At 59.8% G+C, this 13875-nt stretch overlaps 1 protein-coding gene across 2 annotated transcripts; it reads left to right on the forward strand.

Moving 5' to 3' along the window:
• Positions 1-165: 165 nt before the first annotated feature.
• Positions 166-12984, forward strand: UBE2J2 (ubiquitin conjugating enzyme E2 J2). Of its 2 annotated transcripts, none has more exons than XM_029948158.1 (7): positions 166-278; positions 4220-4350; positions 6236-6276; positions 10943-11045; positions 11129-11267; positions 11659-11739; positions 12329-12984. In XM_029948158.1, exons 2-7 carry the CDS (start codon positions 4220-4222, stop codon positions 12611-12613), a joined length of 780 nt encoding a protein of 259 aa, XP_029804018.1. In that variant the 5' UTR covers positions 166-278; the 3' UTR covers positions 12614-12984. The 2 variants fall into 2 exon arrangements, with proteins under 2 accessions (XP_029804018.1, XP_029804016.1); XM_029948156.1 differs by lacking the exon at positions 166-278 and adding an exon at positions 1755-1854.
• Positions 12985-13875: the final 891 nt, after the last annotated feature.

The raw sequence follows: 13875 nt of genomic DNA on the forward strand, positions 1-13875 counted from the left end.
GAACCGGGGCTTTGGCTGCGCGTCCGGCCCGCCGGAACCGGCCCGCGCGGAGGGCACGGCGCCGCCCCGAGGCTTGTCGCCGCTCGAGGGCCCCTGTCTGGAGCTTCCGTGCGCGGAACCTGAGGTCGGTTACGGCGGGGCGCCCGGCGCTCCGGGCCGGGGTGTTCCTTCGGCCGGCTTGCGGATTTGGTTGGCTCCACGGCTGGGGCTCGCACGGAAAGGCCTCCTGTTAGCGGCACGCTTGCGGGCACCTCCGGGACTAGCCTGCATAGACCCTGGTTTGTAAATGTACCCTGGGAATCGGTGTTGGGGTGGCTGTCACCGAGCCCGCTGCTTCCCCCGTAAACAGTACCCCAAACTGCTTCGTAAATTCCAGCAGGAATGAGTGTCTTTAGGATTATGCCTCTTGGGGTAGTGAGAGAAAATTCAGGCGGTAAGAGTGGGAAGCTGGAGTCGGGTGGCTGCACCGTGGGCATTGCCGACTGGCGGTCGTGTTGGGCCCTGGGCCAGTTCCTCGTCCGTGCCGGCCCACTTTCCACCTCTGCCGGTTACCGGCACCCTCTCAGCTTCAGGAGACTAACTGGTAGCTCCTTTTTTCAGTCGATACCACCTAGCTGGTCTGTATTTAATTCAAGTCCGGTTCCCAGTCTCTTTCTGGGCCCAGGCATGGAACAGCTAGAGAGAGGTAAGGCCACAGCGTAGCGGGAATAGAGCTAGTCAGCGGCAAGAGCGCACTGCAGCCATGGTACAGGTGAGTGGGACTCGGTGTAACCTGGCACGAGTCGAAAGGAGTGTCATTGGAAAACTTGCTGTGTAGACTTCAGGCGTGGTTGGATCTGGGTGCCTGGGACTTGTAGTCAGCAGTCTGCTGTGTTCTCAAGTGCTGACCTGTGTGGCAGGTGCCTGAGCGGTAGTGGGATTGTTTCCATCGGCCCCGGGCCCCTGTCCAGCTTGTGAGGCAATCCTGGTGGAGAAAGGAGGGACTTCCGTGAAAGTCGCAGGCTTGGGAGTGTCACGTGCCCATCTGGTCGGTCAGGCCAAGGTCTCATGCCACTTTGTCACCTGAGTTACACTTAGAGTGGGAGAGACACGGGAGGAGGGAGGAGCAGGGCGCTGGGTGCTGGGCAGAGGACAGGTGTGTCTGTGTGAGGCTGGCGGGACTCGCGGCCTGTGGGGAGGCAGCGCTCTTCTACCTTCCGTGGGCCGGCGCTTTTTACTCAGGCCGTGGGTTTTAGGGCCTGCCCACTTTTCTTCCAGCACAACACACTTTTCAGGGTCCCCATCTGGTGTTTGCAGGGAACCTGAGACCGGGTTCTGGTCTGTGCAGGGGCCCTGGTCCGAAGCCGCGGCGAGCACTGAGTTCGGCCGAGGAGGGTTCGTCCTGAACTGAGTAGTTGAATCGTAAATGTGACTTTAAAGAATGTGCCTTTGAGCGGCACCTGGGTGGTTAAGCCTCCGACTTCCACTCGGTCATGATCTCTCAGTTTGTGGGTTCGAGCCCTATGTTGGGCTCTGTGCTGACAGTCCAGGGCCTGCTTGGGATTTTCTGTCTTTCCCCCTCTCCCCACCCCTCACCCACTTGTTCTTTCTCTCAAAAATAAATAAGCTTAAAAACTTTGAGAGCAAGAAAGAGCGAGAAATCTGACTGACAAGGCAGGATCTGAGAGTGTGTGTCCGGTAACCTTCTTTGAGCCCCCAGCCTGGCCACGTGATTAAGTGCAAACACGGAGGTGTTTGCACTGCCCAGCGAATTGTTTTGTATATTACAGGGTGTTACCTTCAGGGGGAGCATTTAAAACCGCACCAGTCCAGCGTGGTGGCTCCGCTTCAGGGTGCTGGCGGGTCTGTTACCAGGTGAGCCGCCTGCCTGCTTGGCTTGGCCTGGAGCTTGGGGGCAGTGCTGTGCCCGAGAGCACTCCTTTCCCAGGCTGTCTGCAGCCTGCTCCTGCTCTCTCCCGGGGCCTGGCAGGCACCTGTGTGGTGCGGGGCAGGGGCGCAGGGGGGCTGGGTTGCAGGGAGGCTGGTGGGGGCATTTGACTCAGGAAATGAGGGAGGCTTTTGAGGGACTCAGCCTTTGAGCTAGGCTAGGAAGGGCATAGGTGAGTTTTCGTTTTCTGCCAGTAGAGACCAGGCTGAGAAGCAGCCGCAGGGTGAGGATGAGGAGGGGGTTGGGAGTCAGAAGCTAGGAGGGCTCCTTGGGGCTTCTTTGTTGGGGGCTTGGCGGGAAGGGGGAGGTGTTGGAGTTTATTTGTTGGCTCTGGGGGAATCTTGAAATGCTGTGGTCAGAACGGTGGGTGGAGAAAGTTAATCTGACCTAAGCGTACAGGGTGAACTGAAATGGGGAGACGAAGCTGGGGGGCCAGTTGTGTGGCTGTGGCGGTGCTTGCCGGGGGGTGCAGTGGGACCCTGCGTTAGGGTGAGTGGAGCGGGAACAGCAGGAGGGGGTGGCCGATGACTTGTGCAGGAGGACCACTCTGCAGGCCCGGGGGTGCGGGGAGCACAGCCAGCCCCAGCTGCAGTGCGGTGGGTTTAGTGCTCTGAGGGCAATTGAGCCAGCAAAGGGGCCGGAGTCCAGAGACCTCTGACCTGCCGGTTTGGAAGGAGCTGTGGCTGTCACCAGGGGAACAAGCAAGCAGAGGCCCTGAGGTGGAGATGATGGGTGGGGGGGGAGTGACCTCAGGTTTGTGCAGGGTGGAGGTCAGGGTCGAGATCCGGCTGCTGATGTCCAGTGTTGTGGCAGGATGGGCTGCTGAGAGGCCCGAGTGGCGGCGACGGTGGCATGGAGGAGACAGGCCAGCCGTGGCTTCCGTCCGAAAGCCGCTTGTTCCTTCCCGTTGTCGTGTACCCTACGTGTCCTCTGTCTCTATCATATTTTAGACCAGCAGCTTTCACACTTTATTTTTAGCAGCAGAACTTTTTTGCCTTTCTGTCTTATGGGAAACTTCCGCATACGGAGCAGACCGAGCTGGCGCTGCTCCGATGCCCATCGTGGAGGGGCTCTGTCTCCTCTCGCTGCCCTCCCCTCTGCCCTCTGAGCGTCGCCAAGGTGTCCCAGGGCCCCCCGAGCCACGCCATGTTTCTTCTCTTGAATGATGGCCGAGACCTCGCTCCTGGTCCTCCGCCTTCAGTGCGGTCTGGCCCCTCCCAGGCCATCTCCTGGGTCTTGTGCTGCTGCTCTGGCCTCTGCTAACCTGCCCCAAGCGATCTAACAGAAAATCCGATCGCGCGCTCTCTTTTTTTTTTTTAATGTTTTTTATTTTTGAGAGACAGAGAGAGGCAGCGCGAGCAGGGGACGGTCAGAGAGAGGGAGACACAGAATCTGAAGCAGGCTCCAGACTCTGAGCTGTCAGCACAGAGCCCGACGCGGGGCTCGAACCCACGAACTGTGAGATCATGACCAGAGCCCAAGCTGGACGCCTAACCGACTGAGCCCCCCAGGCGCCCCGATCTCTCTTAAGTCATGGGCCTGGAAACTTCCTGCAGTGCTCTTGGCTGCGTGGCCTTGCCTCCCTGGTCAGCCTTGTCAGCCGCCATTTTCCCTGGGCTAGGGCTCCTTACACAGTGGCCCAGTGCTCGTCCCTGAACCCGTGATGCTGTGTAGGGCCTCTGCCTGTGTCCGTAGCTCCTGTCGGGAGGGCGCTCCTTTTCCCTCTTCCCAGTGTGGAAGTCAGACTTTCAAGGGCTCCCCATCTTCCCCCGGGCTCTGAGAGAGGCACGCTGCTCCCCTGTTCCTCCCATCCACTTTTGACCAGTGGTAGCTGTGCTGGAAAATGTTTACCAACAGGCTTTTGTTGAGGGCTGGTTTGGGGCACCTCCTGATTTCCACGGTGGAAGCACCTCGTTAGCCCAGCGCCGGAGAGGCCCGCCGTCAGGAGCGCCAGGCCATGCTGGCCTCAGCACACCTCTGTTTAGGACCCTTTAAATTCAGTGTCTTTCTCCCCATTTAGGTTCTTTGAGGACAGGAGTGGGGCTTTGGTTTTGTTTTTTATCTTTTCACTTGGTATCACATAAACAAAGGTTGTGGGGGGCAGACCCCCAAGAGAATCTGCGCGTCCTGCAGGCGTCTGAGCGGGCGGGCGAGTCAGGCCGGCCGGCCTGGGGTTAGCCGGTGTGACGACGACTGCGGAAGCGGGCGCACAAGTGCGGGCCCGTCGAAGCTTCTGTGGGTGCGGCGGCAGGCGAGCCTCGCTCTGTGTTAACAAACGCTTGCTTTCTACAGATGAGCAGCAACGGCAGTAAAAGAGCTCCAACAACCGCGACCCAGAGGCTGAAGCAGGACTACCTTCGAATTAAGAAGGACCCGGTGCCTTACATCTGTGCTGAGCCCCTCCCTTCCAACATTCTGGAGTGGTAAGGCCCTGCGCGCCCGTCCCCCCGCACCGGCCGCCCCTGGGACCGGAGAAAGAGGGGGCCGAGGGGGGCACCTCCGGGTGGGCCTCGGGTAGGTCTCACAGCTGTTGGCAGAAAAGTTGCACGTCTAGACAGTCCCGTGCTCCTCGCTTCTTGGGGCTGCACAGTGGCCTGGCCTGTCTTGGAGAGTTGGTGACAGAGGGTCAAGGGCCCCGATGCTTCGGGGCCTCGCGCTGGCTCGGGGGTCGCTTACTGGCCCCAGCTGAGGTGACAGCCTCCGAGACTCGGCACCCTCGCTTCCCAGGGACTCTGTGGCTCAGGTGCTTGGGCAGGCTGCCCGCTGCCACACAGATGCCGCCCTTACCAGGTGTGTGGGTTTTTGTGGGAAGTAAAGTGTAGAGTTGAAATAGTAAGGATTTTCTGTGTGAAGGGTGTTTTGGTTTGATCTTAGCGTTTTTTAAATCCTTCAGATTGGACAGGTGTCCAAGGGCTCTGGCCCCGCTCTTCTCGGCTGGGAGAGGACGGCCTGCCCCGGCGGCCGAGCGAAGGGCTGCGGGGTGAGGCGGGTCACAGCAGAGGCGCCCCGGCCGTGGCAGGGAGGTCCCCGTTGTTTGGGGAGCCTCTCCCCCTGTGAGTTCAGGTCCCCTGGTTCAGTCGCCCACGAGGAGGATCCGTTGCGGCGGTTCGTTTCTGTGGAAGAAGCGAGCGAAGGGGCAGTGGGCGGAGGCAGAGTCCGTAGGGGACCGGGCACAAGCTCCCCAGCCCCAAGGGCTGTCATGGGGCTCGCTGTGACGACACACATGAGGTGCCGTCCCCCAGGGGAGCCTGTCAGAGGCCCAGTCGGAGCGGGCCACGGAGGTGCCCCCGGCGGGGAGGCAGGCTTCCGCCCAGCAGGGTCACGTCCTCGGGGCGCTGAGTCTCTCTCCCCACTCTGGGGTCCGGTGCTGAGAGCTGGCTGTGGGGACAGCTGTGTCGGGCCTGCTGTGGGTGTCCCTGAGCGCCGTGCCGCCTGTCCCTTGCTCGGCCGCTCAGGCTGCGGGGCTCTGCACTTGCTCGCCGCCCCTCCCCAGTGTTCCCAAACCGGGCCCCGGAATCGGGAGCAGTGACAGATTAGGGCCACGGTCCGGGTGTGTCCCGTGCTTAGCTCCGAGGCGTGCTCCTGGTCCGGCACAGGACGGCAGTGGTGCTGGAGTGAGAGGTACCGACTGGCAGGTGTGTCATCCCTGGCGTCAAAGTGGGGTTTGTGGAGAGAGCGACTTCCGGACGGCTGGTTAGTGACCTGCTGACAGCTGTGTCTGGTTGGCTCCGTGTTCTCTCTTGTGCTTTTCTCCTGTGTTTGAAAGTCCTCACGTCCAAACACCTCTTGACCTGTGGCTGAGGCTCCTTTGTCTGCACGGGAGAGTGCGGTCTGCGTGCCGCTGCGCGGGCTCTGAAGCACGTGGGGCCACCTGGGCTTGGGCTCCTTGTGAGGCCTCCAGTGACAGTTACGGGCTGTCCCTGTTCCTCCCGCTTGAGGACAGCTGCTCTGAGGTCATGTCTGCTTCTAGAACATCAACAGTGGGGGACAGAGCCACCTCACGTCACCAGCTGTTCCCTGCTTGCCTGTTTCATGATATTTGGCTACACTGAAAAATGCAAGTTTCTAAATACATCTCAGGAATGTATGAAATTCGCATTTGGAAATGTGTTAATGGACTTTAATGGATAGAGAGGGTTAGTTTCTCAGGTGTTGAAGGCACAAAAGTACCTAAAATGTCCAGTTTCTAAGATCCTGGTACCGGCGAGTAGACCACAGCACGGGTCCCCTGCCGGGTGTCCACCCCACAGCCCGGCCTAGGAGTGACTCGGAACTTAAAGCATTTGGCCATTTTCTTCTCTCCCTCAGGCACTATGTGGTCCGAGGCCCAGAGATGACTCCTTATGAAGGTGAGTAAGTCTTCCATCCGAGTGAGCGGAACAGACACCTTTCCATCTTCCGAACACACCTCTTGTGTCAAGCACCTTGTGTCTGTGAATCACGCTCCAGCCCCCAGTGTGCGTGTCCATAGTGACATTGGACTTCCTGGAGTCCATCCTGGTCACTTCAGGTCCATAAACTGTTCAGTTTTGGCGCTGTGTTTAGTCTTCCAGGGCTTCCTGTGAGTCCCAGAGGCCCTCCAGCCTCTGACATGCGCGGGGTCAGAGCTGGAAGACAGACCCGGTCAGCCACGCGGTGCAGCCGTGCTCTCCGGCTGCGCGCTCGGACCGGCACGGGTGTCGTCAGGGCGGAGGGAGGCGTGTCTGCTGAGCCACTTTGGGTGGACGGGCCCCGAGGCTTGCAGGGAGGGTGCAGGGTCTGCCCCGGCTCGGCCTGGCACCTCCGCTGTCTTTATGGCTGCCAGGGCTGACCTGGTGATGCCACCCAACGTCCTCTGGTGACATTTACAAAGTAGATCTGGAATTTTTCAGTCAGCAAGTCGGAGGGCCTGCAGGGTTGAGGCCAGGTCGAGGGATGAGCTGTGGCGGGGCAAGCCCAGGGCACAGCTGTGGCCGGGTGGGCTGTACCTTCAGCTCTGCAGCCACTGGGTCTTCACTTTGGGTGACATCACCTCCACATGGGGGTTTTGCATAAGATTTCACTAGAAGGGAGTCCAGCTGCTGGAGTAGAACATTTGGGAGCCACTGCTCTGGGCCATGAGGGGAAAGCTGTGGGTGGGTGGAGGGACCTGGCCTCTCTTGAAGGTGGCTTGGCATATGTGTTGGGAGGACTCTCCTTTGACGCAGGAGGCCCTGTTCTGGAAAGACGCCTTTCTGTAGGGGGGTGTGCCCTGGGGACTGGCTAAGTGCCCAGGAGCAGGGTGTGGGCTGGATGGGCTTGTGGTGGGGTTCCTGGAAACGCGGCAGAGATGGGCTTCAGGGCAGCCCATGCAGGTCATAGTAAGATGCTTGTTAAGGAGGTGCCGGGGGCCTCAGTTGGGTAAGCGGCTGACTTTGCCTCACGTCATGATCTCGTGGTCCTTCAGTTCGAGCCCTGTGTCAGGCTCTAGGCTGACAGCTGGGCTGGGAGCCTGGAGCCTGCTTGGGAATCTGTGTCTCCCTCTCTCACTGCCCCTCCCTCGCTCACACTTTGTCTCTTCCTCTCTTACTAAAACGAATAAACGTTAAAAAAAAATGCTTGTGAAATACGTATGTGTTTCTAACAAACCAGCTATGAATGTGTTTTCTGTCTCCCAAGTGGGATTTTAAGCTTTTTTTTTTTTTTTTTTTTTTTTTGTAGTTTCAGTATTTTCCCAATAAACTCTGAATATTTATTACTTTTGTAACCAGGCCTGTTGCTGCTGGAAGCAAACCTGGACAGGGGAGGAGGGGGGGGCCCTGAGTGGAGGCCCACAGGGCTTGGGGCTGCAGACCACCCTCCCAACCCCTAGGCCCTGATCGGCATGGGGTCTCCTGACACCGGAGAACGAGGTGTCCTCTTCCCAGGCCCAACCCTGTCACTAGCGCTTGCCAGGATTCCCATCAGAGACCAGGCTTTTCCTGCTGTTGCTCCTCTCTCTTCTTTCTTCCTTCTCTTCCCCCTCCCTTGCCGGCTCTCCCTCCCCTGCTTGCTCCCCCCTTACCCCTTAGCACCTGCCCCTGGCCCTTCCCCTGCTGCCTGTCCGCTCTTGACCTCAGGGCCACACTCTACTCGACAGCCCTGCCTTCTGCTGTCCCTTCTCCTCAGGGTCGATGAGGGACCCCTGAGTTGTCAGTCCAAGGGACGGGTCTCTTTTCTCAGCGTCCGGGGTACTGTGGGCTCTGATGCTGTTGACTCTTTTCCTCCACACTCGCTCCTCCTCTGACTTCTGGGTGCTCTGACCCCTCCTCCCCCGGCTCTCGGGGCTCCTCTCCGCGTCCTCGTCCGTCCGGCTCGGCACTGGCCGGCCCCCGACGCCGTCCTTGATCCGGGCGCCCGCGCTGCTCCTGGCGGACTCCAGGCTCACTGATCCTGGCGGTCGGAAGTGGCTTCCCTCTAGTACAAGTGTTGCTGAAGATTCTCTCTAGATCGATCTGTAGATTTTACCCAGTCCTGTCAAAGTCCTGGCAAAATTTTTTGTAGACGTCCACAAATTTATTCTGAGATTGTTATTGTCAAACATGCACGGAAAGGCAGAGGACCCAGAGCAGTCGAAACCAGAACAGAGTGGGAGGAGACTTTGAGATTCTTACAGCTTCAGTGAGCGGCCTGGGCGGGGGTGGGGGTGGGGGTGGCGGTGGGGGAGTGCAGGGCAGTGGAACAGAGAGCCCAGGAGCAGCCGGGCATGGCCGTGGCCTGTTGCAGCCGAGTTGCAAAAGCAGTTCAGTGGAGGAGAAGTACACCGGGCAGCAGCGTCCCTCCCCGGGCACTGGTCTCCCTGGCCTCTCTCCAGGGCCACAGTGCTCTGTGGTTTCCGCCCCCAGGGATTGGTCAGGGCCGAGCTCCTCGCTCGGTTGACTGTGGACACCTGGAAATGAAGGATGTGGGACCTGCTGGCTTGGGGGGTCATGCACTGCTGCTGGGGGTGAGGCTCTGCCCTCCCATGTTCCCTGCTTTGCCTCCTCACCTCTCAGGATGAGCCTTCCCGGGGCCCTGCTCTGGCACAGACCCTCCTGGAGTTCGTCTTGTACACGTGACCGCCGCGCATCTGGCTGTGGGGGATCGTCACCCGCCTGGCCTCGCTGTTTGCCTCCCTGGCTTGTGCAGGCTGGGCTGCGGCTCGGGCCCTTTCCTCCGGGGGCGGGCAGGCATTGGCTGGTTTTCACCTGCCTTTCTCGGGTGGATGCAGGAGACGGAGCTGCCGGGTCAGTGGGGTGGTTGTGGCCGAGTCTGCCTGCCCCCCGCCCTCCACGAAGCTGCGGACGGAGCCGTTTCCTGAGCGGACAGCGCCAAGTGCACGTCGGCTGTTCTGCTTCCTCTTGGGAGAAGCACCTGCTTCTCTTGCTTATTTTCCAGTTTGGCTTCTCTTAGTGATTTCGAGTGACTGTGCTGAGTGTCGCTTATGGTGCTAGTTTCTCGCTAGTGGGCCTGTCTGGCTGTTGAGTCGTCCTCACAAGGGACACTCGTTCACGTCATGCCCCCGGTCCTGGCGGAGCTTGGGTGAGGTGGTTGGGGCGCTCCAGCCCGTGCGAGGTGGGGGGAGGCCCAGCCCGTGAGCGGCTTTGGAGCAGAGGGGTGGCTGCTTTGGCACTAGTGGGTCCCAGTCCTTGAGGTGGGACCCCGCTCAGACGCTGGGGACGGCAGGGGGCCCAGGAGGAGGACAGGGCAGGAGTGCAGCGCTCCTGCAGCCTCACCGCGTAAGCAGGAGCGTGTACGACACACCCCACCAGGCGTCCGGTTGAGTGTGTGCTTGGCGTCGGCTGCCTGTTTGGCACGAGGCTTTGCACGTCCAGTGGGTCCCAGGTGCAGCCCTGAGAGAAGGGTGTGAGGTGGGGCTGGGCAGGGGGACTGTGAGCCGAGGGGGCAGGGGTGAAAGGCTGTGAGGCCAGCAAGGTCATCCGAAGTGACCGGTTTGGATCGGTTTGGAGGTGTGACCAGCAGGACTTGCTGACGGAGCAGGTGTGATGGCGGGGGGGGGGGGGGGGGGGGTGGGCGCAGGGCCTCCCAGGGTTTAGCGCGAGCGGCTGAGAGGTTGGAGGTGCTGCTCACGGGAGATGGAGAGTCTGTCTTGGACTCCGATGGCCCTGTGTTGCGTGGGACTGAGAAGCCCGGAGCGTGAGTGGTCAGGGAGAGCCCCGAGGAGCCGGCCAGTGCCGGGGCCGTGTCCTGGGAAGGGGGAGCCAAGCCGGGGTGGGGCTCGAGGAGGCCACGGGGGTCTGGTGCCTGTGTCGGATCTGGGGGACCACGGTGGGGGCAAGGGCCTCGCCAGGGCGGACCTGGCCGTAGCTCTCCAGGGATCTTACACAGAGGAGGGTGCGCAGCTGGCGGGGGTTGGAGTGAGGTGGGGGTCAGGGTTTTTTTTAATATTCATTTTTGAGAGACACAGAGTCAGAGCACGAGTGGGGGAGGGGCAGAGACTCCTAAGCAGGCTCCACATTGTCAGCACGGAGCCGATGTGGGGCTCAGACCCATGAACTGTGAGATCGTGACCTGAGCCGGAGTCGGACACTTAACCAACCGAGCCACCCAGGTGCCCCCTGGCTTTTGTTTATTTAAGGTGTGAAAATCATATGATGGCAGTTTTGGTGGCTGCTGGTGTCATTTGGTGGAGGAGGAGAGACAAGTAGTGCCAGAGAGGGGTCTGAACATAGGGTGACCTCAGTTGACCTGCTCAGGGGAGGGCTGGAGAGCCCAGTGAGAAGCCGGGTGCGGCTTTTCCTCTGAGGCTCTGCTCTCAGTGCGGGGGGCGCGGGAGGGGTGAGCAGGGCTGCGCCGAGGTCCTGTGGGGCCAGGGCCGCTCTGATTTGTGGTCCTGAGCCCCCGCTTGTGTTTCTGGGGTAGTCAGCTGCTGGGCCTGGGCCGGGGGTCGGAGGGGCGCTGGCAGGGTTGGGGGGAGTCCTGGCACCAGCCTGAGGGCTGGAGCAGGGCTGGGTGCTGGGGGCTGCCCCCACGGGGTGCGCTGTAGACCGTGACAAGGCTCTTTCTGTTCCGATGTAGGTGGCTATTACCATGGAAAACTAGTTTTCCCCAGAGAATTTCCTTTTAAACCTCCTAGTATTTATATGATAACACCCAATGGAAGATTTAAGTGCAACACAAGGTAAGGCGTTTCGGCAGCGCTTCTCAAGTGTGAGCGTGGTCACGATGAGTGTGCGCTCCGTTGAGTGGGTCCCTGTTTTGCAGGCTGTGTCTTTCCATCACGGATTTCCACCCAGACACGTGGAACCCGGCCTGGTCCGTCTCCACCATCCTGACTGGGCTCCTTAGCTTCATGGTGGAGAAGGGCCCCACCCTGGGCAGTATAGAGACCTCGGACTTCACGGTGAGGGGTGGGCAGCGTGGTTCGCGGGAGGGGGCTCCCGCTCGTGCCCTCGCTCTCCTGGGCGATGGGAGGAGCAGGCCGGCCTTCCTTGGGGGTCTCGGGCGGGGGCGGCAGCACCACCGCCCTCCAGAGACGCACGGTGTCTGCTCCTCCCTGGCTGGTCTTTATGTCTTTATCTTCTAAGCGGGAACCAACTTGCTGTGTCGTTAATTGATGATAGTGAAAGATAAGTAAGACTTGAGGAACCTAAATTAGTTTGTTGTGAAGAGCAAGGTTTTTGAGTGCTCTCAGCAGCGTGGCCACAGCAGCTGTTGAGGATAGAATGGTCTGTAGAATTTGAAAGAGTTGAAATTAATCTTCAGGCTGATATTTCCCTTCTGTTTGTCCCTAGAAAAGACAGCTGGCTGCGCAAAGTTTAGTGTTTAATTTAAAAGACAAAGTCTTCTGTGAACTATTCCCTGAGGTTGTGGAGGTAAGGAGAAGCCAGCGGTCCGGTGTGCGATGCTCTCGTCGGGCACTTCCAGATTGGGGTCTTCCAAAGAGAGAGCTGTGTGCTCTGTGCCCCGTGCCGCACACACAGGGCGCCCGTTCTCACACGCACCCGTGGGTGCTGACTGACAGGTGCAGCCCCCCCCCCCCGGGGTGCCCAGGGACAGGGGCTGGGGGGTGCTTGCATGGTGGGGGTGGAGCAGGGAGGCCAGGGAAAGGGGACGGGGCAGCAGGGTGAGGGGCTTCTCGGGGGCTGCTGGGCTGTGGGGAAGGCCCTGCCAAGAGGGGCCGGCATGTACCCTGATCTTCGCTCTGGGACAGGGTGGGCTGCACCTAGGTCAAAGCCAAGGTGATTCTGTGTCGCTTGGACCTGCTCAGTCTAGACCCCGAGTCTCTGGGTCCCTTCATCAGACAGAGTTCGCAGTGGCCCCCCCCCCCCCCAAGGGTGGTGTCAGGCCGGTGGCCACGGGCCTCCCAGGCAGGGTCTTGGTGGGGGATCTTAGGACCCTCCCTAGTCCTAAAGGAGCCCATTTATTTAGACCAACCCTTGTTCTTTTCTGTTTTCATCTTAGGAAATTAAACAAAAACAGAAAGCTCAAGATGAACTCAGTAGCCGACCCCAGGCTCTCCCCTTACCAGATGTGGTTCCGGACGGGGAAGCGCACCACGGTCAGAATGGGCTTCAGCTCCTCAACGGGCACGCGCCGGGGGCCGCGCCGCACCTCGCGGGCCTCCAGCAGGCCAACCGGCACCACGGACTCCTGGGCGGCGCCCTGGCGAACTTGTTTGTTATAGTTGGGTTTGCAGCCTTCGCCTACACGGTCAAGTACGTGCTGAGAAGCATAGCGCAGGAGTGAGCCCCGCGCCGCAGCCGCAGAGGTGGTCAGAACCCAGGGCGGCCGCGCCCGAGCCTGCCACGCCCTGGCCGGACGTGCCGCTGCGCGCAGGGTGGACCTGCCTGACTCCGGGGGTTAGCTTTTTAAAAACCTTTACAAGGAAAACAAAAACCAAAGCGTGTAATTTGGATTTAGAGGAGATACAAGATTCTCAGCTCCCTGTCCTCACCCTGGGGTCTGTTGGGGACCATGGAGCTTGGTGTGAGGTGGGACCTCATGCTTTGGTTTTATAGCTTAATCTCGTGTATCGTCTTTCGGACCTGTTTTAGTAAACCTGTTTTTCATTTTACTAGATTTGGTCACTTAAAAATACAAAACTCGATTATCAAATACTCTGCGTGCGATTCTTGGTCCAGTGGAGCCCTGGCTCACCAGGCAGGAGCAGCTCCCAGAGCTGTGCCGGGCTGGCGGGGGCAAGGGGCTTGGCCACGGGGCCCAAGGGCTGGCCAAGGGCGGCCACGGACGGGGGTCCGGGAGATGTGGGAGTTTGGCCTCAGCATTTGACGTTGTGTTTGTATTCTCTTGGAAAGAAGCAGTCCTTCCTAGGAAAGCGGGGTCTTGTTTTTGCTGAAGTTGAAATTCCGCATCCGCTTTCTGTCTGACCACAAGGTGGCGTCCTTTGCTCACAGAGCCACCCTGTCCCTTGTGGTCCCCAAGGCTGCTTTCACTTTACCTCCCCGTCCCCCTTCCTCCACACCTGTGCCAGGTTGGGCTCCCCACTGCCACCTCCAGGTTCCCAGCTGCTGCGGGGGTGACCTTCGGTGCCCACAGGACATTTCCTCTGACCCCAGCAGCCTCCCGGGGCTCCCCGGGGACAGGCTCCCCTCACACTTGGTCCGGATCTCCGGTGTACCCCGAAGACAGGCGCGTGTGTTCCTGTTCACGCTGCTCCACGTCCAGTGTGGGCCCGTGCGCTAGGAGACCACACACAGACCGGGCACCAGAGCGGGTACGGCTGCCCCCCGGAGGATTGGTGGGGTGAGCCGGCTCCCGGGGTCGCCGATGTCTTCCGTCAAGCGCGCCTGCGTGGCCGTTTCACGTGCACGTTATTTGGAAGCGCTGTGTCTGTGAGTCACGGGCCGAGGCTGTGATCTCTCTTCAGAGGCCAGAGGGGGCCTCAGGCACAGCCACGCACTTGTACGTCTTTGACTTTCTTTGGTTTTTGATCAGTTTATTTAAAATTGCTCTTTAATTTACCACTTGTGTGTATTTAACCCACTTAT

This window comes from Suricata suricatta, chromosome 8 (assembly GCF_006229205.1).
Source record: "Suricata suricatta isolate VVHF042 chromosome 8, meerkat_22Aug2017_6uvM2_HiC, whole genome shotgun sequence".
Taxonomy (NCBI): domain Eukaryota; kingdom Metazoa; phylum Chordata; class Mammalia; order Carnivora; family Herpestidae; genus Suricata; species Suricata suricatta.

What these genes read in the sequence shown, in the direction of transcription:
- UBE2J2 (XM_029948158.1), top strand. Translation starts at nt 4,220, where the DNA reads ATGAGCAGCAACGGCAGTAAAAGAGCTCCAACAACCGCGACCCAGAGG. An exon ending in AGATTTAAGTGCAACACAAG is followed by an intron (nt 11,046 to 11,128) that starts GTAAGGCGTTTC and finishes CCTGTTTTGCAG; the next exon opens with GCTGTGTCTTTCCATCACGG. An exon ending in TAGAGACCTCGGACTTCACG is followed by an intron (nt 11,268 to 11,658) that starts GTGAGGGGTGGG and finishes GTTTGTCCCTAG; the next exon opens with AAAAGACAGCTGGCTGCGCA.